The 26134-nt window shown below is 39.0% G+C and overlaps 1 protein-coding gene across 5 annotated transcripts in view; it reads left to right on the plus strand.

Moving 5' to 3' along the window:
* The first annotated feature begins 3433 nt into the window (after positions 1 to 3433).
* LOC143299655 (uncharacterized) overlaps positions 3434 to 26134 on the plus strand; it is a 135576-nt gene continuing 112875 nt past the window's right edge. For all 5 annotated transcript variants that reach the window (XM_076612980.1, XM_076613007.1, XM_076612972.1 and 2 more), the window contains exons 1-3: positions 3434 to 3588; positions 6026 to 6915; positions 7560 to 7775. In XM_076612980.1, the coding sequence (XP_076469095.1) occupies positions 6054 to 6915; positions 7560 to 7775 (1078 nt within the window). In that variant the 5' untranslated portion in view covers positions 3434 to 3588; positions 6026 to 6053. The remainder of the gene's footprint in view (positions 3589 to 6025; positions 6916 to 7559; positions 7776 to 26134) is intronic.

A 26134-nucleotide genomic window follows, 5' to 3' on the forward strand; every position in this document is an offset into this window, starting at 1 on the left:
TGAGACCCAGAAAGCAATCCGTCTGCTATCCAGTGGCAAAGCACCTGGTTCAGACTCCATACCAGCAGAGGTCTACAAGGATGGAGGCACTGTGCTGACTGAGAAGTTCCATCAGCTGTACTCACTCATGTGGAAAGAAGAGACGCTCCCCCAGGATTTCGAAGATGCCTCTATCATTCACCTGTACAAGCGAAAGGGGAATCGGCAAGCCTGTGACAACCATCGGGGCATTTCCTGGCTCTCCATCGCAGGCAAGATACTTGCCAGGATCCTACTAAACCGCCTCACAGCACACCTTGACCAAGGTCATTTGCCTGAGAGCCAGTGTGGATTCCGGAAAGAGCGCGGAACCATCGACATGGTGTTTGCTGCAAGGCAGCTGCAAGAGAAATGTCAGGAGCAAAATGCTGATCTGTTCTCCACCTATGTCGACCTCACCAAGGCCTTCGACACTGTGAGTAGAGAGGGTCTGTGGAAGATCATGGCCAAGTACGGATGCCCTCGGAAATTTATTTCCTTGGTCAGCCAATTCCATGAAGGCATGCAGGCTCGAGTCCAGGACAATGGCGAAACATCTGCTCCTTTTCCAGTCACAAATGGTGTCAAGCAAGGCTGCGTCCTGGCTCCCACACTGTTCAGCCTCATGTTCTCTGCAATGCTTACTGATGCCTTCAGAGATGGCGATGTTGGAATCAGCCTAAAGTACCGAACAGATGGCAAGCTGTTTAACCTCAGAAGGCTTCAAGCAAAAACGAAGGTCATGACGGACATCATCAGAGACTTTTTGTTTGCTGATGATTGTGCCCTCAAGGCTGGATCTGAAGCTGAAGCTGACATGCAACTCAGCGTTGACAAGTTTGCCACAGCCAGCAGGAACTTCGGCCTTACCATCAGTAGGAAGAAAACTGAAGTTCTCCATTAGCCAGCCCCAGGGAAACCCTACGTTGAGCCCAACATCACAGTCAACAGTCAGAGACTCAGTGCGGTGGAGCGGTTCACATACCTTGGCAGCACACTGTCACGAAATGCGACCATCGACGATGAAGTGAACGTCAGGATTGCAAGAGCAAGCGCAACCTTTGGCAAACTCTATGCAAATGTCTGGAACAGAAGAGGCATTGGTTTCGAGACCAAGCTAAAGGTCTACAGAGCAGTAGTTCTCCCCACACTACTGTACGCCCGTGAAACTTGGACAGTGTACCAACGACACGCCAAGAAGCTGAACCACTTCCACACAACATGGCTCAGGAAGCTACTGAACATCAAGTGGCAAGACAGGACCCCAGACACAGAGGTGCTCGCAAAAGCCACCCTTCCCAGCATCTTCACCATCCTGATGAAGTCCCAGCTTCGCTGGGCTGGACACGTGGCGCGCATGCCAGACCATCGGCTGCCCAAAAGGCTCTTCTATGGCGAGCTGCAACAAGGGAAGAGATCACACGGAGGTCAGAAGAAGCGCTTCAGAGATACTCTGAAAGTCTCTCTGAAAGCGTTTGATATCAACCCTGACTCCTGGGAGGAATCTGCAATGGACCGTGACAGATGGCGCGCTGCTGTGCACAAAGGCGCCAAGTTGTGCGAGGCCAACAGGACTGCTGCAGCTGTTCAGAAGAGGCAGGCCAGAAAGTCACGGGCAAACAAGCTCCCTGACAATGATATGCCTGTCTTTGTCTGCCCCAAATGTCAGCGAACATTTCGTGCGCAGATTGGACTATTCAGCCATCTGCGCATTCACAGATAGACTCATGAGCACCCCCCCCACCACCACCACCCTCCCCCCATCAGTCCCCGCCCAGCTGGATGACAACGATGGTCATCATCGATCTCGATGGGCACACACCACCATGTGTATGATTGTCAGTGTGTATGTGTGCCAGTGTCAATCAAGCAAAAAAAGAAAACACGAGCCAACAAGTACGGCAAATGAAATTATCTCAATATTTCAGCCTCTGGCCTTCTTTGAGTCCGTCCAGTCAATGGACTGACATTAATGACATACTGAAACCGTGGAGTACAACTGATTCCCGTCAACATTTGGTGATTAAAACTACGAAATCAAAACTTAATAGAAAAAACAAACAAAACTGAAATAAAACTCTCTCTCCGGCTCTCTCTCTCTCTCTCAGCCTCTCCATCCCATTCAAGTTACCTTTTATAACGTTCGTCTGTCTCTCTGACAACCATCCCGGGCCTACCCACCCCTATCTTCGCGGCTTCCACTGACCAGCCAGTAATCGGCTACACTCAGTCTCACGGTCTCCAAATATTCCATTTTAATCACTACATCCTAAGGCAGTTACACCCAACGTTCTCTAGCATGCCCTTGTGCATAGACACTAGAATTGAGATACCAGTGTCTTTGCCCTGGTGTGAGTGGTCACAGCACCGTGACGTGAGACATTGAGGACATTAACCCCCTAAGTTATAAACGCACATATAGCTCAGTAATAAATGAAGGCACACAGGCCTACATTGAATACACTGGCTCACAAACAGTGCACGGGTATGAATCACATACAAACGCCAACACACAGTTCAGTAGGCCTACTACTTCATCATGATGTAAAACAAACTCATTGAAATAAGAAGTTTAAGAAGCAGAAGAAAAAACAAAAAAAGATAAGAGGCAAGGTTCACCAAAGACCCCAGCCACTAGTTAGAAAAGATTTTCAAATCCAGTAAAACACATTACTATGAAAGAACTTGGAGAATGCAGCAATAACGCAGTGATCGACAGATCTTGCAGCAAGAGTTGGCCAGTTGAAAAACCCGCATAATCAAAACGAAAGATCAATGTTTGCGAAATCGGTGACCTCATTCAGTTGCGTACAAAAGCAACTGATTTAGTCGACACCGCCGGCCAAACGATGAACTTATTCTTATCTGTGATGAAATATAAAGAAAAAACTTGATTGAATAATCAACACTTTATTGTTATCTGATTTTGCTGTCGGCACTCCCGTGGAACGTTAATATCACTGCTTCAGTTTTTACCCCCATAAAAGTGGGTGTGGATCACTTATCCATCCAAAATAGATGCCGTGTGTGGATGTGTGCGGTTGTTTATGTTTTTTTTTTTTCATGAGAAAAGCCAGGCTGTAAACAACCATTTCGACCAGGTATGTCAAGGGGCAAGTGACATCACTTAGTGTCATGAAGACATGCACACACGGTGCGATCAAGAATGCAACACGACCCGCTTTGCCAGGTTCACCAGAATGTACACTATAGTGATTTCCAAAAATCGCCGCAAGATGGCGTGTCAGTCAATGTATTAGTCCGCAGTACCATAAAAGTAGGTCGATAAATTACAGTATAATTTAGGATTAGAAAACACGTGTAAGGCAACTAGCATGCCAAGTTACGTATATTTTTTATATAGATTTTGTGTGAAATGACATATGATAGCCTTCTGATTGTTGAATCCGAAAATTATGTTTTTCATCATTGGAAAATTTATACATGCGCGCGTGCCTTCGCGCACTGCATGAATCTTCGCCATCTTTGTGACTGTCGACGCTATGAGCATTTTGTATGATTGTGAAATGGTACTGGTGCATCAGTCATAGCATTTGCTGAAGCAGCCGAGTAAGATGAACTTTTATTATAAAGTTAACTTTGATACTTTTGCTTAATGAATGTAAAGGACTCCGTGTTTCTGTACAAAACCTGTGATTCCGGCGAACAACCTGATTTGATTTTGGCGTCTTTCCTTTGTGTTTGAAATTACGAGGTTTCAGGTTTTGTTTCAGCTGTTTTGTCACAGGTAACGAGGTACCGCGGCCGGAGAACATAATCTGTGGACTGTATCTTTCTGCCATACCAGTGACTTTGATTTGTTGATGATTTGACGATGATTTGACGAGAAATGTTCTGTGATAAGCTTACTTTGTTCAATCGTGGCTGGGCCGGGCGGGCTCTGTATTATCAGTTCGTCGTAGTCGGTTCGCAACTCATTTACGTACAATTGAAATGGTTGAATATTGAAAATTTGTTAATAACAATATATGTTGGGCTTCTAATGTAGTGCAAGATGATTTTTAAAAAAATCAGCTTTGTATTTGGAGATGGTGAGATCAGAGTCTTATGACTACCACAGTTCCACCAGTATCACACAAGTGAATGTAACGCCATGTTGACCATGAAGTTGAAATTATAGGAAATGTTCGTATGTTACTATGTAAATGTATTATGAATGTTTAGAACATGTACAATTAATATGATTTATTGTGGATACTGCACAGATTAGCTAACGGATTTTTAAATCGATTGTGGGACCACACGTCCATAGGTGCCGGTAGCACCACATGCAGAATTCTTTAAGTAACACAGATTGGGGAAATAAATAGTATTAGGTTAGGCTAATAAGTCATATATATATATAATTGATAAATGTTAATCACCACTAAGGGAAAACACAGCATCCCTTCATGTCCAAGTCAGAATTTTGAGTAGCAGAAAAACATGTTGATTGATTAAAGCTAGTCAGCTTAAGAAGAAAGTTCAAATGCAGTCTTGGTTAATTTGATATTTTAACCTTTCATTGATGGGAGATGATAAGAGAAAAATCTAGATTTGTGCTTGAAGCTTCTTATTTGTGTCAAGATTATAAGTGCGACAGAGTACAGTATTCCATGAGTGTGCTGATGGACCTTTGGGGACTCATTGCAGTCTTGGTTAATTTGATATTTTAAACTTTCATTGATGGGGAGAGAAAAATCCAGATTTGTGCTTGAAGCTTTTTTTGGTTAAGATTATCAGGGATCGCGCTAGACTTTTTCAAAACGCGTGCAGCTTACGCTAAGTCGGCAAAAAAAACGCGTAAGTTAGAGTCAGAATTGCGTCAGACGTATGACACTAAATCAAAGGTTTAAGCCGACGATGTTGAAGTCGCAAGCTGCTCAGAAGCATCAGCCGGAGATTGCTCTGGAGCAATAGTTTCATGACTAGACGAAAAAAACGATGACAACTTGCGCTGCATATTGAGTCGATTCCGTGACTGAGATACAATGGAAAACAAAAAAACGCTATGGCCTAGGCTAGCCGAGTAACGTTCAGCAGCCAAACAAGCTGTTAAAGAGTCACGTAGGCATCTCGGAGTGCTCCGCATGCACAGACACTTTGTCTTGTACCGTCTGATTCAGTATCGCAAACCTAGCTTTAGTCAGTCCTAAAGTTGCATTGATACGGCTTGGAGTAAAAGTTGTTTTGCGTAAGTGTTATGCGTGAGCGCTGTGAAAATGCGTCAGCGAAAATCAAAATGCGTCAAATACGCGAAAAACATGCGTTAACGCGATCCCTGGATTATGAGTGCTACAGAGTACAGTATTTCTTGAGTGTGCTGATGGACCTTTGGGACTTTGATATGCCTTTAATTTTATGTTTACTGAAATGTCCTGGACTGGAGACTACACTAGTTGTAGAAATTAAAACATTTGTTAAATATTTTTCAGCTCTATGCATGTGAGCTTTCAACACCAATGTAAATTTTTTAAAAAGTTTTTATTCGCCTCATATGGTATAAATATGACTGACTTGCATTTCATTTTGTCTTGAAATTGTGCCAAGGTCATGTTTCTACAGCAGTGCATGGAAATTTTTATTTTTATTTTTTTTAAAGATTTGTATATACAGTAGAGCATGTTAAATTATTTTCTCTTTCTGTTTTATAACATAGAGACAAAAGCATGCACACAAACCTTTTCCCCTGTCCTCTACTTTCCCAAAATGCGCAACATACCACCTGATACTGGCACACCAGCACACTGTATTGTATGCATGCCCATGCATACATGAACATACAGGTATGAGTGGAGAACTCTGGCATCCAAGTGATTTTTGCACATGAAAATGTTCAAAATCGGTTTTTTACATTTGTGAATTTTGCTATTGATACTGAATGATAGTAGTTTTAATAGCAGTGTCTGTGTGTAGCTATTATTCTGAAGGGTACTTAAATAGTCAAGTTTATGGACAGATTATATGGATTTGAATTTATTTTCATCTTAGTTTTATTTTTTTCCAGGTGCTGTAATTGACCTGGACAAGCAGAAATGGATTCAGAATCTTCAACCAAGTTTATTGGGTCACTGACCAAGTTTCTTCAGTCGCTTTGTAATGGGTATGTCGAGTTCGATGATGGCGTTGAACTCATTGGACACATATATCTCAGCGTTGATGCAGGGAAAACTGGAAAGACTCTGAACTATTTCCTGAATGAAAAAGTGTGTAAAAATGACAATTCCGTCACCTTTATCAGCAACAGCTTTCATGCTCAGCCAGAAGCAAAGTCTAAAGCTTCTTCAGGGAAAGATGGTGAGACCAGGAAAGAGGATGGTGATGTTTCTGACTCAGGTGATGTTCCTAAAAGCACCAATGTGGGCACCATTTTATCTCGACCACAGGTGTCTTCTCGTTCTGGTTCCTCTCCAAATCAAAATCGGACTGGCACAAAAAGACCAGGATCCCCATTGAAGGGGCCTGTACCTTCTCAGAGACGAGCATCTACACCCCCATCACAACGACGTATTCAGTCTTCTGCTGCAAGAGGCACACTTGGAAGTCCAGTTTCAAAGACGGTACCATCATCACCATCCTCATCAAGCCAGGATAATATTCCTTCACCATCTCCGGCCAGGAAGAGTAGGACTGAAATCGGTCATCCAACCAGTAATCAGTCAGAAAATGTCAATGCAGATACTGAGAATGACATTGTTCCACCAAACGTGTTATCAATTAATCCTACTGCAGAGTTTGCTAGCTTTCTGGGATCATTGACAAGTGATAACCAAACCTCTCAAGACCAGCCAAGCCCCCCAGATACGAAACCAGATACTGATGTGACTTTCATCAAAGAAGAATTTGTATCTGAACCATCCAGTTGTGCTCAGGCAGGCAGCAGTGGGCAGCATTCAGGTAAGCATGTGATAAAAAATGACAGGATTAAGGTGCAGTGTTGCTGCTACTTGTGGGTTGTAACTCCTATATTCATGCATTCATGTCTGTGTTTGATATATGTATTAATTACTTTTTACCCTACCAGTTACCATGATGTGAGTTGTCCTCAGTTGGAGGGGGTGGGGGGGTAAACTGCTTGCTGGGTGTGTTTTTGTTTCCAAAACATGACATGGGTTATGGGATCTTCTGCATGCGTTTACTTTTAAAGGGAGTTAAAGTACTAGCAGGTCTGTACAAATTTTTGCATGTCTTCTTATTTGAAAAGAAAGCATCTCCACCTCAGATCTGCCTGGCACCAGATGGATTCAAATCGTATACCTCACTTTGATTCTGGGACATATTTCAAACTTTTTAACAAGGTAGCTTTTCTGCTGCCAAGCTGAATGGGTATGAATAGAAGATAAAAGAATGATAAACAGTACTCTATTTCATTTTTTGTGTAAGTAAATATTTAACAAGCATAATTTGCGCCTGTTCTGTACTTCCTTGGATTTACAGTGTCTCCTGACAAGTCATGGTGTTTTTTTGTTTTTTTTGAAGAATATCCAACCTTAGCAAAAATTGACCGATATCAGTCTCACAAAAATGTGCCATGTGTGCAGGTCGGTCAGGTGAAGATAATTCTGGTCTGTATCCTGTGATGTTGCATCAGAATACTTCAGTATTTCCCAGTACCAGTGCTGGTTATCACGCATATCAAGGTGGGGCTTCAGCGACAGCTACATCTCAACACCCTGGTTTCCCTGGCACCTCATCCTCGCAGTCTGACCCTTTCAATCCTGTGGCTGGAACATCACAAGATGGAGCTGATCCATCAGGTGGGTGTTATTTACCTATCTTGAATTTTCTTTTCACACTCGCTCAGACAGACTAGTTGTTTATACTTGAAATAAAACTTGCAATGAGAAAATTTCCCTTTGAAACATCTGGAATTCGAGGCAGGAAAGGTTCCTGACATGCACGGTGAGTGTGGAAGTTAATGTATGTGTACTTAGAATTGATTCATTGTCATGATCCTTTTATGATTTACTGCGTCTTGAAAAAAAAAGTATTTTACAGCTTTACAGTCTAATGTTATTTGTAATAACAATGAAAAGTAAAACAGCAGAAAGTCAGACTGTTGGCGTTGGTTGGCGAGAGATATGGTTGTCATGGCTGATTTTGATAGGAAATCACAATTAATTGTGATTTTAGTTTTTTCTGAAGGTGGACATTAAAGTTTTGAACAGCCATGGAAAAATCAGTTTTTTTGTAGCAAAACATTTCAAGGATTGAAATAATTGGTAAACAGCAGATGATTGTTTTTCAGTACATTCATTTCAGTTGATACACAATGGTATCCTTTTGACCAAATATTGTAGCAAAGTTATTAGCATAGTAGATTGACAAGAACAAATTGAGACCTCACGAGAGATCGATCATGGAGAAATGTTTTGGCCAATGGCCCTGCTCTTTTCAAAAGTTAGGATGTGGTGGCGGACAGCAAGGGAGTAGCTAAAACAATCCACAATTGTGCATTTATTGTTGTCAGTAGGGGGCTAAGTGGTATATTGAATCAGAACAGACACTGGTGAACATTGCTGAAGTTTGGAAACAGTGTCGGGTTTCATCTGGTGTGTGGCCTCACAGTGACCAAGTGCTGGGGTTGCAGTAGGATTAGTCTGGGTGTAGCTGGCTTTGGTAAGGTAGGTCAGGAGGAGCAATGCGCAAAGACTGAACAGCAGGAAAACCCATAGACACTTTTTATCCTGGGATTCTGTGCAGAATTACTATAGATAGGGATCCATTTTGAGGCTGTTTTACCACAGAAATTATATATTTTTTTTATGAGGATCATTTGAATCATTACCCTCATCTATTTGATAATTGGACATTCTTTGAATTTGTCTGCAGACAGGTAGGATTTGTGATAAATTTAAAATAAAAGAAAGTGATACAATTTACATTTCTTTAGATATTGATTTTAAAGAAAAATGTATGCAACTGTGTCTGTCTGAGCCTGTGTATCTTGTAAATATGAACATCCAAGGAAGTGGCAGGGTGGAGTCAACAAAGTTTATTAAGCATTACACAGCAACTACAAGTATAGAGAAACAAAACTTGGCAGAATTATAGAAATGGATCGGACCTTTAGTTGCTATCACTGTGAAGTACATGTGCTTGTGTGAAAATCAACAGATGAATTATAAAACCTCCATGAATGCTTTTTCTGATTATTTGGAAATGGTCTCTGAATAAGATTAATATGCTTATTGTAGTGGTAAGCATCATTTGACTTTTTTGGTGAGTAGGGGGTGTGGGTAGGCGAGGTGGGATTTTTGCAGGTCAGCGCAGAAAGGTAAATACAAGTAACACTCAGACAACACAATCACGCACACGCACACACACACACACATACACACACACATCTATATCCAGGGTGAGAGTGAAAGAGCTAAAGAACTACTACCCCCTCCTGTTATTTCTGTGGTTGGTTCAGCAGGAATCACTGGAGTCAAGACACTGTCTTTTTTGTTTAGAGGAAGAATTTGTGACAAACAAAAAACAGAAAATGGATCCTCAAAATCCGCTGTCAGGAAGCATTTAGAAAATATGCTTCATCTCCCCATTTCTGAACAAACAGAAAATGAATCACAAACTCCGCTGTTTGGAAACATTAACACACACAAAAAAAAAAATATATATATATATGCTTCATCTCTGATTTCATTATTCCAAAATACAAGTTTATTTTTGACCAAATTTAAAACAAGTTTTATGATAAGCGGGGGGAAAAAGTTTTGCGGATGAACATTTTACAGTTGATGGATTCAGTATCTTTGGCAGTATTTTTGAAACATTTTACATTAGAAATGATAAGCAGACAGCAATACATAATTTGTTCATTATATTCAAATATTACACTCCACTAATGTATGCCATGATGCTGGATGTTGATATGTACAAGTTAATGAAATGAATGTTTGTGATCTTAAAGAAGGCAAACTTGTGCACCCATTTTCTTGTTTGTTGCAAGGAAGTAAACTCATTTTAAAATAAGAGATTGCCTTCTTAAAGGTCATGTCATTGTATGATGATTTGCGTTGGATGATTTTGTTAAGGAAAGGCAGATTGTGCTGTTATGAGTGAAGTGACTTGAAACAGAAAGATAAAGGAGAAAGTTTGGGAAAAAAAAGTAAAAAAAAAAAGTGGTGCTCTGATTTTGTAACAATGTAACAGCACAAATTGCCTGTTGAGGAAACCATTCCACATGCGTTTATATTTATGCAAGAGCATTTCACTGTTTGAATAATTGATAAATGAATACTTTGATTTTATTTCCATTTTTATTGACAGAAACAGTTTTAGTGAAATGCACTAAAATAGTAAATTTTGAAAATTGTTAGTAGTGGCAGTTGATAATTTGAAAACAATAAATGTGACAGGTAAGTTCTGACCACTATCCTTTGCATTTAAATTTCGAAATTCCAAATTATTTGATTGCCATGGAATGGTTTCTGTTTCAACATTAGCATTCACCACAAGATAAACCTGTTGTTGGAGAGGGCCTGGGCTGACAGGTAATAGCCTGGAAAGTTCGTTGTGGAATCAGAAGAGAAATCAAATATTTGAAAAAAAAAAAAGAAAAAAAGAAAAAGAAGAAAAAGTGACCACATTTTTGTTTTTGGTGCTAAGAAAAAAAGAGCTTAAGATTTTTGCAGTGCTGAACTTTCAAGGTTATTCCTGATATAGGATTTTTATTGATATAACAGGGATGAAAGAGAAGAGTCACTATTTTGCAGTTTTAGAAGTTAGGAAATGGGTGGTGGAATGCATCTTAATAAATGTGTAAAACATTCGAAATTATTAAATGGATGCATTAGAATCCCCAAATCATTGAAACTGAAAATATGCCACTCCTTCATCCCTGTTTCATGCCAGGTCAGATGATAGGACTTGTACTAGGATAATACACAAAATGTTATTGTCAAGAATTGTTTAGGGGAAGAGGAAAAGGAGAGAGACAGACAGAAAAAAGCAAAAAAAAAACCAAAAAAACCCCCCAAAACCAAACCAATAGGCTGTTTCTGACCCATGTCCTGTCCTTTATGGTAATCTATGTAAAAGGTATCAAAATTTCTTGTTAGGGCTTCCAAAAGTTTATCAGATAGGTGGGAGGGTCAAAACTAGATCAAGAAAATCCCCGTTCCTCATGCATATACTAGGAAATAGGGTTTAGGATTCAGGAAAGAAAGGCTGGGGAGGAGGGTGGGGATAAGTGCTGCAGGACCACCCCTGATGCCCAGACCCTTAAATTTTTCAACAACAATCACATGCACCACAAAAGGTCTTGAGAGGAAAGGTTGACTTGTGTAGATGTCATTGACATAACTGCTGCAAATAGCAGCTTGAGCCTTGCTTCACTTCACCTCAGCATTACCAAGGAACAAGACAAAAAGGTTTGTTGTGCTTCAAGTGTGTCTTTCCTGTTGAGGAGATCGAGGCATTTGGTTAGATCTTTATTTCGAGGTTGTATTTGGGTCGGCACTTCCTGAGTACTCTTCATTTGGTTCCTGATATATTGATTCTGCTGGAAATAATCTTTTGGCTGAAATTGAACACACTTCAAGCATGCTGGTGTATTTTTCCTTCTGTCGGTTTTGATGCTATTGCCAACAGATCTAAACATGGAACTGTAGAATAATCGACTTGATCTTGAAACCGTTGAGGGTGAAAGTTTGGTTGGGTGTTGCTGTACTGCTGGCATTCTCTGGAGTTCCACTGCTTGTGAGAGAGTGTGCGTGCACGTGCACGCATGCAGTCAGTGTGATACTTTAAATAGTTCTGTTGGAGAAAGGGAAGAGCCAGTTTACCCTGCAATATGGTACAAATACTACAATGGACTGTGATGTTTGGGTGTGAAAGGTGTGGTTTTGAGTGTATGGCAGGCCAAAGTTTTATGTGTGCAGTAGTTTGTGAATTAATATATATTGATTTGTGTACGTTTACAATACTGGAAACTCCCAGTAAAATAATGGGTCCTCAGTTGCAGCTTCAGTTATAGCTAGCTTTGCATGTGTTGTTGAATATTTCAGTCTATGGTTGTGGAAAAATGGTGCCAGAAGTGGGACATGGCTTGGGTTGAAACTTAAACAACTATTTAACGAAACGCCAACTGCCATGCTTAGATTTGGGTTTGGTTAATTTCAACAGAAATAATGACTGATGGACCAAGATCCTCAAGCACAGCAGAAAATCCATGTGGCCGTTCAGGATTGAGCAAAAGGAGATTTCTTTCAGAGGTACTCCCCTCATTAAACATGAAGAAGAATAAAAATGCTGAAAGAAGCAAAGCATACAGAGAAAGAATGAAAGACGACCTAGAACTGTACAAAGTGTTTCGTCAGTATGAAAATGCTCGTATCAAGGAATACAAGGCAAACTTATCTGAAGAAAAGAAAATGGTTTACAGAGAGAAGTCTAGGTTGAGAGTGCAAAGATGCCGTGCCAGACAGAAGGAACAAGCAGAAATGAACACAAAAACCAAAGTTTGTTCTTGCAAGAGACAAGGACTGACTGGAAGAAAAGAGGAGACGTACAAAAGTGAAAGAGCCAGAAACAAACCAAAAAAGAAAGAGAAGCAAGGAATGCATGTAGAAGGAAAAATATGAACAAAGCAGCACAACAAGAAACCTGAAGGTCAACAGGACAAGAATGCTGTCCAAAGAAAAAAAAAATCAAGAGCCCCAGCCACTGGTGAATTTGATCAATCACCAACTCCACCCAACATCAGATCTAGGTTACAGTTTACATGAATCTGAGAAAAGCTGATTACAGTGCAGACAAGTTCATGCCAGAGAACAGCAGCAGGAAAGCAGTGGTGCTGGAATGGATGGACTAAAAAACTCAACAAACCTGATATCCATCTCGAAACAAACATGGGGGTACTGTATGATAGCTCAAAATCAAAAAGGAGTGTTTTTTTTGTTTTTTGCATGATTCATTCAGCAACTTCAAAACTAGGTTGGACTTCTCGTGTTTGATATGGAACATATCGCCTTCAGTGTTTGTATGGATGGCAACATCCCTTGCTGCATGAGGCCTTATTATTTTATTTAAAAAGTAATGCGAAGTGGAAACAATGTAATGCACTTCATGCCAATCACCTTGGTCTACATTTGCTGATTTTTCGTGATGTCTGTAAAAACATATCAATTTATTATTTTTTTTTAGAGGCATGTTTAAACTCTTTAAAAAAAAAAATGTCAGCTTGTTTTTTAATTTTGAATTTTTACCTTCATGCCTCAGGTCTGATTCCAGTATTGTAAATATGCACATATTTTTGTAACTGTAAATAGTGTATGTGCATTGGCATAATTCCAAGTAATGTCTCCTTTTTGAACCTTCTCACTTTGCTTCTGATAAGAAAACGGGTTATGCAAAACATGTTCTTGGAGATACTAGTCATGTCTTGTGCCGGACTGCATTTGATCATTGTACGTTACATTTGCACATGTGAACAGAATGTCAGTATGATAAACCTTTTCTTGTTTGTGTGCGTGTGTGAGTTAGCAGAGGTGAACTGCTCTGGCATTTTCTGAGGAACCGTAATAAGTTGTATACTGCAGAAACTCTGCAGGATGTTATTTTGATAATGAAACCATCTTTTCTGCCATCCGTCAACATGTACAGCCAAAAGAGTTGTAATTTGTAAGCAGTAAACATACTTTGAAGATGCTTAAAAAAACAGAAAAAGCAATTGCAGACAATTGATTCAGGCCTGTTCATCAAATCATCAAAATCAGATTGGTCATCAGGATGCAGTTTCTGTCAAAAAAGCAGATGCATCCTGTCAGGAATAGAACATGGGTCTGATAAGGATGCATTCCAGAGATAACACTGTGCAGTTATTTAATTAACATTCACTGCCCCTGATACAGATTTAATTGTTTCCTAGTTCATAAGAATTGAAGGAAAAGTTGTGATGAGCAACACTGTCAAATGTTTGCTTGAAGGGTGTGCCCTTGCATAGACACGTATCCATGTTTCTGGAATTTGGGATGCATCTTTTCAGTTGCATTTTACAAATTTTTTCCCCCCCCAGTTGTGCTTGCTTCAGTGACGTGACTAGATCTTCCACAAAAATTCATTAAAAAAAAAAATCATTTGAAGACAATGGGTCCTAGGTATAGCTAACAATTTTTTGTACATTATGACTCAACGTGTGCTGATCGTTGAAGATGACATCAATCGGAATCAATCAAGTCTGTAAGCTTTCACATTGGTTCAAGACCACATAAGTGCTTAAAGCTTGATTTTAGACTCGAGGTTTAACTGGAAATTAAAACATCCCTTTCTTTTTAGTTGTACTGTGCCTAAACAGTAAACTAACAGCACAATTCACAAACATGAAAACAAGCGTTCGTTGATTTACAAACTTAATCAAAGGAGCAGGGGTGTTTTGTGAAAGGGAGAGGATGGGTGGGGTGGGGTTTGTTTGTAAGGAGTGTTGAACTGGAAAACATTTTGTCAGCTTAGGGCTTGTGCATCAAAATCTTATGTCTGGGAATGTTTGATATTAAGAACAGCTGTTTTTGTGTCTAAAAATAAGTTTTTCAGAAATACAGTTCAAACATCTTATTCTTACCTTGCAAAATGATTTACAATTTCTACTAATAGTACTATAATTTTCCTCCCCACTTCCCTTTTCCTGTCTTTGCTCTTCTCATTTCACTACAAGGCTATCTCTAAAACTTGTCAGCTTGGTGACCATGTTCACAGTGGTTTCTGTTTAAGAAATGATATGCATTACTTTTGTTCTGAGAGAACAGATTGACAGAATTTGGTGTAGCTGCTGTGAGCTGGTAGAACAGATGATGACATGGAGGTGATGGCCATTGAGAATTGCTTATTTAGTGCAGCAGACTCAGGAGATTACTTATAATTGGCAGTCTGGGAAGTACAATGATAATCCTGTTTTCAGTGACAAACCATGTGGTTGTCTCTGTGTCATGAGTGTGTTGTATCTGTGTGTCTCTTTTTCTCCTCTCTCATTGCCTTTGTCTTTGTCTATGCTGTTGTACAAAAACTCGTTTCAGTTCAGATCATTGTGATGAATGACTAAGCATTATGTACTTTTGTGAGAACCTGGTTTATTTCTTTGCTGATCACCGGGGGTGGGGGGGGTGGGGGGGGGATAAACGTGATGCAGTTGCGTGCAGACTTCATTATTTGTTTGTCATTGTGGGTAACAATCAGTCATGATATATTTGCATAAAAACTTGTTTTGCTGCTGATCATTGTGATGAATAAAAAGCTCTGTACCTTGTTGGCATTTGTAACGTTCTGCTCATAGTTTGCTTATGCATACATATACATAATGAATGTGGAAGGTGGAATCAGGGGGTGGGTGGGGGGGGAGGTGGGGGTCAGACCATCTTATCTTGAAAATAATTGACCCACTTTTTTCAAACAAATGAGATTTGATTGGAGCTCAAGTATATCTCTACACTACAGTAATTACATTCTGAGGTCCTTCCTCTATAATGGAAAATTGTCGAAGGAATGTCGAAGGAATGTTGAAAGATGTTACATTCTTTAATTATTTTTTTTTTCTGCATTTCTCATCTTCCCACTGATTTTGTATGCAGTCTGATTTTTATTTACATTTGCTGGTCCACTCGTTACTCTGATGTTAACATGTGTGACCAGACTAGAATGGCTGTCTTTCTGAATCTGTCTCTTCTCTCCCTATTAGCTAGTTTTTATCACCAGTAACATTACCTATCATGTTTTTGTCATTCCAGTTTTTCTGGGCGAACATCATTTTATAAAAGGAACAAAATGGTCAAGAGGTCCTCACAGTGCCATTCTTCAGTCAGGCTCTAAGGATTTAACTGTGGGCTTGATGGAAAAACGACATGAGTGTCCATACTGTGAGAAGTCTTTCCAGTTTCGGAATGACTATGTGGGACATTTGAACTCTAAACACTTCAATCAGCGACCTTATGTGTGCAAAATATGCGGGAAATCCTTCCCATATACACAGTCTCTAAGACGACACATTCTTATGATTCATAAAATGCGGAGTTTACCATCTTGAATTCATGCATTTTCCACCCCCAGACAATGTGTCATTCTTTTTTTTTTTTTCCTTGAATGAAATTGAACATTGCATCAGACTTTGACAGTAAACAGAATGTAGAATGGTGTTGAGAAATAAGCAAGCAGGCTAATGTTCAAGTGGATTGGCAGATCGAATTCAGAATGGATCACAGGTATTTGCAGAGGGTCTTCTGAAGTTGGACATTGGCAGAGGAGCTGTGGGAGTTTGAAGTGGATGAAATTGGTCAGTTGCTTAGTTCACTTTGTTTATCATCAAAAGTTACAGATGATAAATGTACAGTTCTTTGTTACTGTTACTGTGTTAGTTGTTAGCACAGTATTGGGTGTTTTCTGTCTCTCAGTTTTTTTTGGAAAGGTTTGCAGAATCCATAGCCTAAAATATTTGTTTGAATATGCATATATCAACAACAAAAAAGAAAAAAAGAAAAAAAAGGAGACCAGTGGATATCAAACTGCATACATCATAGGTTATGTAATCATCTTAAATTCAGATGAAAGCCCAGTGCATCTGTGAGGTCACATAATGACAATTTTTTCCCCCCTCAGCATTTAAACTACTTTGCTCAACCGAATGTTGTAATATCAGAAAAAGACATTGCCAGTGGTAATTCCCCCCCCCCCCTGAAAGCTTATAGAATTTGTTCTGGAAGGTCTAGTTGTAAGGATATCTCTATAAGAATTGATAACAAACAAGGTTGTTCAAGTTCTGCTCTTTTTCTGTGCAGTTTATGTGGCCCGACTTCCAGAAAGTGTTGGACCAGGAAACTTAAAGCACTTCAGCTGCGGTATTGATAAGCATCTGGCTTTGTCTAAATTGCCGTTCTCCTGCACATTGTGTGGCAAACAGTATAAGAATAAAATTGATTGTGAAGGTCATGTGAATAGTCAACATCTCCATCACAAGCCATTCATGTGCACAGCATGTTTTACACGATTTCCATATAGGAGGTCACTGAGAAGGCACGAAATGAACTGCCCTTCGTTAATGTGATTTTGAGTTTAATATGTTTTGTTGTAGTTGACTACTGATTGCTTGTCAGTCGACAAGTGAACTCACAAAATCAGTTATCTTCCCAACCTCCCCTTTCCCACCTCATCCCTCTGGATATCTTCCCTCGAACTTGAATAAACCAAATGCGGTTAGTTTAGGGCACAGTACTGTGTACTGTTTTGATTTTAGTCATTTTGGTGGGTCCATGTAGTGGTGGTTGTCTCCCTGTTTTCCCAAGTTGTCCATCAGACCATTATTTTAATTTTAACATTAGTTATCATTAACTTAAGGGAAAAAGATTCATCCTTTTATTTACCTTCTAGTTAAACTATGGTCATGAACAACATGACAAAGTTGTACGTTTCATACCTTACATAGTGCCATTTTACAAGTTGATGACAAATGCTGAAATAGTGATTAAGTGGTAACACCAGACTTCAGCATTTTGATTCATTTGTGTTTTTAGGAAAGCCTTGGCCCTCTGGTATATTTTATCAATCTCCTTTTTTTCTGCAGTGTCATCTATGGGTCCTAGGAATAAAGGAGAAAGTGATGTTTACATCCTGAAAGGTGGCATGAGTACATCTGCAGATGGACACCTCTTCTCACCAGGAAAAGGATATTCTTGTGAATTTTGTGGGAAGAATTATTGGAACAAGTCAGATTGTGAGGGCCACAAGTTTAGCCAGCACCTCCAAATAAAACCATTCAGTTGTACAGGTTGTGAAATGTCCTTTTCATACAAGCAGTCGCTTAGAAGACATGAAAACAGTTGTTTGTTGAAACAGCATCAGAGTTCATTCTCTTGAGATCAGGTGACTTACCATGGCAGTGACTGCAGTAGAATCTCCGGGAATGACCTCTGCTTTTATTGATCTTTTTCATCACAACGGCTACATTTGGTGAATGCCTCTTAAATCAATCAAGACATCTGTAGAAGAAACAACCCAACCCTGTTCCTTTCTTGACTACAGTCTTCCACAATCTGTGAGATGAACTAAGACAGGAAAACTTTGGCCTTGGTGTGTTAAAAATGGATCAGATTGTTTCACAAGGGAAGACCCGAGTGACTTTGGATGTATAATTGGTCGTGCACATATGCACATACTTAAATACTTGAAGCCTAGCTGACTTTAAAGGGCTGCATCAGGTCTTAAGTGCCAGTTTTCAAACTAGATAATTTTATTGTTAGTTCCACACATGCTTATGTTTTCCCCCCCATTGTATATATGGACATTGTTCCACTTAAAACATTTTTCATTTATAGTCAGCAGCTTGACATTACTGTAGTATTCTGAGAATGTTACTGTTTTTTCCTTTTAATTCGCTTTTGCAATTGTTCTGTTTGTTTTCCTGTATTGTCAACGCTGACATGGAAAGATAATTTTTCAGTAGTGTTCTTGTTCTTGGATTGATTGCATGCACCTGATGAATTATATCGAGTTATATGTCAGTAACAGGGTGATGACTCACTGTGCTGCTTTTTCATTTGATACTACAGGGTAATGGATGACTCAGATTCTTTTCTTCTTTTTCCAGTTGGACTTGCTACAAGTCAACCTGAGTTTTTTGAGGGAGAACCCAGAGACATTAAACTAACGAGCTTAACTTTGCAAGAGATTCTAAGAAAAGGTACTTTAGCAATTGGCCAGGGGAGAATCTTCAGGTGTCCCATATGTCAGAAATTTCTGCACCAGCGACATCAGTTTGTGGGGCATGTCAACGTCCATTTCAACCTTGCACCCTTCAAGTGCACATTGTGCTTTAAAACATTCCCATACCAGACGAGCCTTGCCAGGCACATTCGAACGCATCACAAAGAAATGAACTAAAAACAAGGGTTAGGTAGCTGCCATTATATGGTCCAGATTTCATGTGTACATCAGCTCAGTTGCCCATTTGTTCATACAAGCTGGTAGTTGTTCTGTAACATCTTGGGGTTGAACTCATTCTTAGCCATGTGTGTTTCTTTCTGCAGCTGTCCATCTAGAAAGGGGTGTTTATGGAAAAATTTCAAATGCCCTCCTCCTTCACCGGCAAGGCCAAGGTAGAGCTTCGTTTGCAGGGAGTTTGCAGGAATTGAGCACACCAAAAAAAATATTTGAATGCCCATACTGTCTACGTTTTTTCACATCTAAACACCAGTTCACAGGCCATATCAACTCTCATATGTGTGTCAAGCCATTTAAGTGTGAATCATGTGACAAATCCTTCGCTTATGCAACTAACTTGTCCCGACATAGACATTCTTGCAAAGGACAGGTTCATGAGTCCTCCCATTTAATTTAATGCCTGTATGCTCAAGAAAAAAAACATATGATGAGAAATCAGTTTAGTTTACAGAATAAGAAAAGAAACATGCATGCTCACATGCAGATGTGGGCGTGAGTGAGCACACAGCAACTGCTTGGGCCTCTTCAATAATTTGGAAAGCTTTTGACAGATAATGTCTGTAAAGTTTTGTTTTGCTTGTTTCCAAAAGTGATGTTGATGCTTATGTTCCATGAAACTTTTGTTTTGTAGTTCAGCATAGGAGAAAATAATGTTTGCCATTATCATGTGCAGACTATTGTTTAGATGATCTTCAAGTGGTACAAGCTGGAGACTTGTCAGCATTTGCTATCCCAGAGACTGAGGGAATGAGTTCAAAGAAAAGATTCTTTTGTAAGTGCTGTGGGAAAAAGTTTTGGAACAAGACTGCTTGCATGGGTCATGTGAACAGCCAGCACCTGAATGTGAAACCATTTGAATGCAGAATCTGTCATCTGTCATTTTCGTACAAGCAGAGTTTGAAGAGACACCAAAGACTTTGTTTCTTGAGACCATAGTTCTTATTGATATTATTGATTTTGTTTATACCACAAGTGAAGTGTGTGACTACAGATATATGGACATTTCCAGGAATGTTTGCATGTACGTGTTTCACAAATGAAACTGTTTTTCAGTGTACTTTACATTGAAAAGCTGTACTATTTCAGTATTTGAAATGTCAGTTGATGCTAGATTCCTGACACAGAAGGTAACTTTTCGAAGTTAAGTTCCGGTAGTATCAGGCAATTTGATTACTGATTTGGCTTCCCCTTGATCTTTTATAGACCTGGAAAGCTCCCCTCCCCCCTCTTCAAATATTTTCCAATACCCTCCTTTCCCCTGCCCCCAAGTTTTCTGTGTCAATTACAGATTACAAGGTCTGTAACTGTTAGCAGAAATTGCTCTGCAATATAAACAAATAGACAGTTTGGGCATGAAATTTCATGAACTTATATATTTGTAATTGGGGTACTTTCACAGCATTTGGTGACCAGAAGTTGGCATTAATTATATCAAAGTTGACCAATTGGTCATGTGGTCATTGCACCTTAAAAAAAAAATTGAATACAAGAACTGAAGAAATTTTGTCTTCAAATTTGCATTTACATCTCAAACAGTTATTGTGTAGATCAGTTATGGTGTAAAAGTCTCGTTTGATTTTATGATATGAACTGTTTCATCATTGTTTTTGAACCCCCCCCCCAAAAAAAACAACAAAAAAACAAACAAACAAAACCTTATCGGGGAGGGATTTGATGGGGAGTGGTTTTCAGTAAATTACCTATAAATGATCACTCATATAAAACTTGTTGTGTTACTATCCGTAATTGCTGATCATTATTTCAGTTCACATTAAAAAAAAAAAAAAAAAAAAAAAAAAAGCTTCAAAATCTGTTAGGACGTCTGCGACTTCCTAGTGCATCTTTTCGTGATAGAAACACGACTTGGATGACTTGTTAGAGCACAGGTTGCATTTTCATTCAAAAATGCTGTAAGATCCACCCAAGTTTATCTTGCCAAAAGTCAGGGATTGCCAAATACTGTGAAATGGGCCCCGAATATTTAATTTTAGTATTTGAATTGAAAATTTTCATTTTGAAGGGGAGGGGAGAATGTATGGTTTCTTTTAAAAAAAAATTGTTTCAGTATAAGTATGCCATGTTTGTATGATATACAGGATAGGGAAAGGAAACCTTAAAAAAACAAAACAAAAAAACCAGAACAAAAGAATATAGAATAGCTTTCTCAGCATAGCTGCCATTTTCTTAGGACTCGCACATCCTTTCATAATCTAAGAATTGTACTGCTATTTTTGTGAACATCTTGTTGGCTGAATCAGTGGTAAGAAGATGCCAGAGACATCATTTTCATTCAAGTTCAAATAACAGGTTTGGCAATGTGTTCTATGAGATGTCTTTAAATCAGTAACTGAGGTGTCCCTTTTAGTTCAAGTATAACAGTTAATACTTGCTTTCAAAGATGTGTTTCTGTTCCACAAAAGACACAGTGAGGTGTGTGTAGAAGGTGTAGGGGTTGAAAATGTAACTTGTGATTTCATGGTTGTTGCTGAGAACATTACCAGTAAACCAGTTATCAGACCCTGTAAAACCAGAAACAGTATTGATGTGCAGATGTATACAGAACTGAATGTTCTCATTTTAACAGTTATAAAGATATGGTAGAGTGTTGTTGCCATTCAATTACGAAAATGCAGTTGAATTAATCGGGACTTTAAGCTGGTCAGTCATATTGATAGTTACTCATTGGCATTGAATTACAGTAGAGCAATTGCTGTTTTTGTTTTTTGATACTTTCTTGGGCAGTCAAAATATGTTCCTTCCTGATCCGTCAGACAAACTTTCCCTACTTGTGTCCTTGAGTTTTGTTTTTGTTTTTTTTCTTTTCCCTTTACAGACTGGCCAGTCCGAACCCACTTCCAAGATGTGAGAGATCCAACCCATTATCAAATTAGGGATGTAAGAGGAGGGAATCTACAGAACAAATGCCACATTTGTGGAAAAGTTTTTGCTGTTCGGGGTAATCTTGAGGCTCATATTACAGGTGTCCATTTGAAGGCAAAGATGTACAAATGTGATCAGTGTGGAATGTCTTTTACCTACAAAAACAATGTGTACAGACATAAGAAGTTGTGCAAAGGTTCAGATCGGGAAAGGTTGCATTTCATGTGAATTGATATGGTGTTGAAGTGGCTGTTTTTTAATCTGGTATTGTGGCATGTTTATTTTTGTTTTACCTTTTTAGGTGTAGTGATCAATATTTTTGTTTTTATTTTTAAAAGAATATATATATTTAGCTAATATAGTGAAATTTATTTCTTTTCCAGTTTCAACATACTTTGACAACAGTTTGTTCACTCATCTGGGTCGACCATGTCTAACTACATCACATTGGAAGCTTAGGCCAAAAAAATTTGAATGTGAATATTGTGGAAAACGATTTGTGCTGCAGAGGGAATATGTAGGTCATATTAACTTTGTCCATCTTAAAATAAAACCTTTTCAGTGTGTGCTCTGCTTTAAAGGATTTTCACATGAAATATCTTTGAAATGGCATCAAAAGTCTTGTCAGCAGAAATCTTGGAAGAAGGTGTAGGTAGGTTTGCATGGATCACCAACATGGATAAGACAAGAGATGGATGGGTGAAGTTGCGTATAAATTTTATGAAAATTTATAAGGAAGAGGTGGATGGAAACCTTGCAGGATGATGATTTTGTCACAAGTTTAATGATACATTAATATACAGATTATGGAGATACTAAAGAAAAAAGCTTTCATTATATGATAGAAGCCAGGGAGCTTGAAGAAATATACCCTGCAAGATAGAATTACAAATAATATAACAGCAAATCTTCTATGTAAAAATGATTTTTTTCTTTTTGGGGGGGGGGGGGGGGGGGGGGAATGGGAGGGGAGGGGGGGGAAGGAAAATTAACCTTTGTGTGTGCAAGTTGAACAGTATCACTGGATGAATGGATTGAAAGCCCCTTTGATAAATATTTACTGGTGGTTAACATGGTTGTGCAGTGACTCTGATCTTTGTTCAAATCATGACACCTATTATCAGTTTCGTTTATGATACTGTTTTTATTTTTGTACATGACAGTTTTAGTTAGAATTTTGACATTTTGCAGTGTTCGTACATTTTACAGATTGATCTGTCACCTCAGCCAAAGATAATCAATATTTGTTGCTGCATCAAGCATTATTTGCAATAATTTGTTGTTTGAGAGTTGATTGTAAAGTCATTGATGATTATAATCTTCATTTTTCTGGCATGATCATTAAAAGAAAGTGAAAGTAAACCTCAGATGAAGTGTTACGTTTGCCTTGTAGTGAATTCCGTCAGAAATGTTGTGTGCATGCTGATTGGAAAAACCAACAAAACAGTGTAATGACAATGGAGGGCTAGAAATCTTTAAAGTAGGCCTTTGGTGCTAAGGACCAGAGAAAAGTGAGTTCTGTTTCAGATACTTTTTTGTGATCCATTGGAAAAGATTTTTTAAAGGTGGAATGGAGAAACGTTAAAAAATCCAAGTGTAGTTTGTAGTAATCTTTGTGATGTTGCATTAGGACCAAAAATAAGGACAGTGAAAACTTCTAAAAGAAGTATTTCAACAGAAAACAAGACTCAGAACAGTGCAGTGCAGATACAAAAGCACACACACACATGCACACATACACATATACACACAAAAAAGAAGCATATGGACATGCTTCTGTAAACTCTTGTGCGTGAAGACTTCACCCCAAGCTAGCTTTATTTTCCTTTGTTCATTTGATGTGTAACATATATTTGAGTCATTCTTCGGTGTTGGTCACAGAGAAAGATCACTGGTTTCAGTGAATAAATTATACATAAAACATCTGTCTGGTTGTATGTGTGGTACCAGTGTTGAATGATGATGATGTGGTTGGTGCGCATGTTAATGAGTGCATATGAAGGGCGTATGGGTGCTGATACGGAAAAATAAAATGCTTTCTGTATTGTTAAAATGGTGACTGAAAATCAGAAAATGATTCCCACAGCCTGCATATTACGAAGAAAAACAAAAACAAAAAAAGACTTCAGACAAAAACTTGATGCTCAGTTATTTTAGTACTGTATCATCGTATTAATGAGGAATATCCTATGACCGTTACAATTCTGATATGTTGGATTTTCTCTCTCTCGCTGTCTCTCTTTCTCTCTCTGTCTCTCTCTCTCTCTGTCTCTCTTTCACGCACACACACACACACACAAAATCTTCCTCATGCTCACACCCTCTTTGTGTCTACCTTTGTCACATCATTGACATCTCGTAACAAAAAGGCACACGTTGGCAAAACTTGATCATTACACAGGTTATGCAGAGCTCTTAAAAAAAAACAAACAAAAAAAAAAAACAGAGAGGGAAAAACGTCGACAATCAAAATGTTAGAGAAGATTGAAATATGTGATCAGCAGGGACATCAAGAGAAGGACTGGCGTTGCATGAAAAAGGAAGGGGAGAGGGAAAATGGAGATGCGGCTTGACAGATAGTTGGCTAACAGTACTGAAAATTCTAAGAAAAGTAGTTGCACAATACAAGGCAACAGAATTGCAATGGATTTGCATCATGGTTTAAAATTGTGCAAACTCCTGTTCTTCCAAACCTCCAGAGCTGGACATTATCTCAATTTGCCACACGCAACATAAGAGTACACATCTTGCACAACATGCAGAATTTTTCAAGTGGCATCTTCAGTTATGAAAGAATACATAAATGGCAGTCACTGGATCTTACGAATTGTCGGGAGAGGAAAAAATAAAGAAAAAATCAGTTTGTCTGATTGACCACCCTGGAAAATGAAAATCAATTTATCGAGTAATTTTTTATCCAACATTTACCAGTTTTGACTGGGCACTTTTTGCCCCTTTCCATAGGTTTTTTGGGGGAGAGGGTCATTCGGGAGTGAATGCCATCAGACTGTCAGTGTACTGATTGAGACTGATAAGTTTTTCATTATTTTGGCAGGACTAGCAGACCTTGAGGACGGAGGTGGCAGTTATATGTTCTGCTTTGTGCGGCAACGCAGATCTCAGCGTGACAGTGTGTTGCAGACAGCTTCGAGTAGTGGACCTCGAAGAGGGCGTTGTCGGGTTTGCGATTGGAAGAAAGATAAGAAGACCACCCTCAAATGCATTTTTTGTCGCCTTTTTGCATGTAGTGAACACATTGATCCGTCAGGGTTCTGCGTCAGATGTTCTTTCCGTCGAAATTCACTGGGACTGTCAACGCAGATGCTTTGAGTAAAACCTCTGAAATGTGTGATTTCAAAGATGTTTCACAAATCTGCAATAACTGAAATGGAATGGAAAGCTGACAATAATTATGTACTATGTGGTGTAAAAAGTGTTTCAGTGTTGTCTGAACAGTTATGAAGCCATTCAAGTTCTTCTGGTCCCAACACATTGGGGATGGAGCTAGTTAGGAAAGTTAAACTAGCTCTGTGGATCAGAGGTGTCGGGTGTCACAAGAAGATTCACTTTGAAAAATGATCAAGCTTGATTTAGATATCTGGACTGAAAACAGAAACTGATCTATCTGGACTGGAAACACTCGCTCACAAGTTTTATTTAAGAGGTTTATTGTTGAATAGTGAATATAACTAGTTTTAAAGAAATTCAATTTAGGCTCAAGGTGTCTTTTTGTATACTTGGGTTTGCCCATCCCAGTAATGATTTGGACTTTATGGCTATGCCCTAAATATTTTCACCCATATCCTCTGCATTCATGTGTTGTTACTGTTTCCTCAAACACTCCCACCTTTTCTTCCCCACAGCTGGTGATCACAAAAGGAGGGTCAGGATTGCAACTCCAGGGACACTGCCACGCCCTGCTTTGTGTTGCCTAAATGATACACCTTCAGGGAGAGTGAAAAAACACTTATGCAGGTTCTGCAACCGGGCCTTCGTAAATTTGAGGGATCGCATTGGGCATGAAAATGCTACCCATCTCAAACTGAAGCCATTTAAATGTAATACATGTGAAAGAGGATTTTATAATGAGGGTCGGCTTGGTCAACACAAGAAACATTGCCAGTAAAGCTTTAAACACTTATGTCTTAATGTCATATTTTAGCTATTCCTGTGTACAGTAGTAGTTGATTTTTGAAATATATTTTTTTCTGCACGTTTGAGTTTTGATAAATATGACACTGACATGGAAAGTGTGACATACTGACTGGCAACACTTTTTTTCGGTACCTTTTCCCAAGTTATTAAGATG

The sequence above is a fragment of the Babylonia areolata genome, chromosome 2 (assembly GCF_041734735.1).
Source record: "Babylonia areolata isolate BAREFJ2019XMU chromosome 2, ASM4173473v1, whole genome shotgun sequence".
In the NCBI taxonomy this organism is placed as follows: Eukaryota; Metazoa; Mollusca; class Gastropoda; order Neogastropoda; family Buccinidae; genus Babylonia; species Babylonia areolata.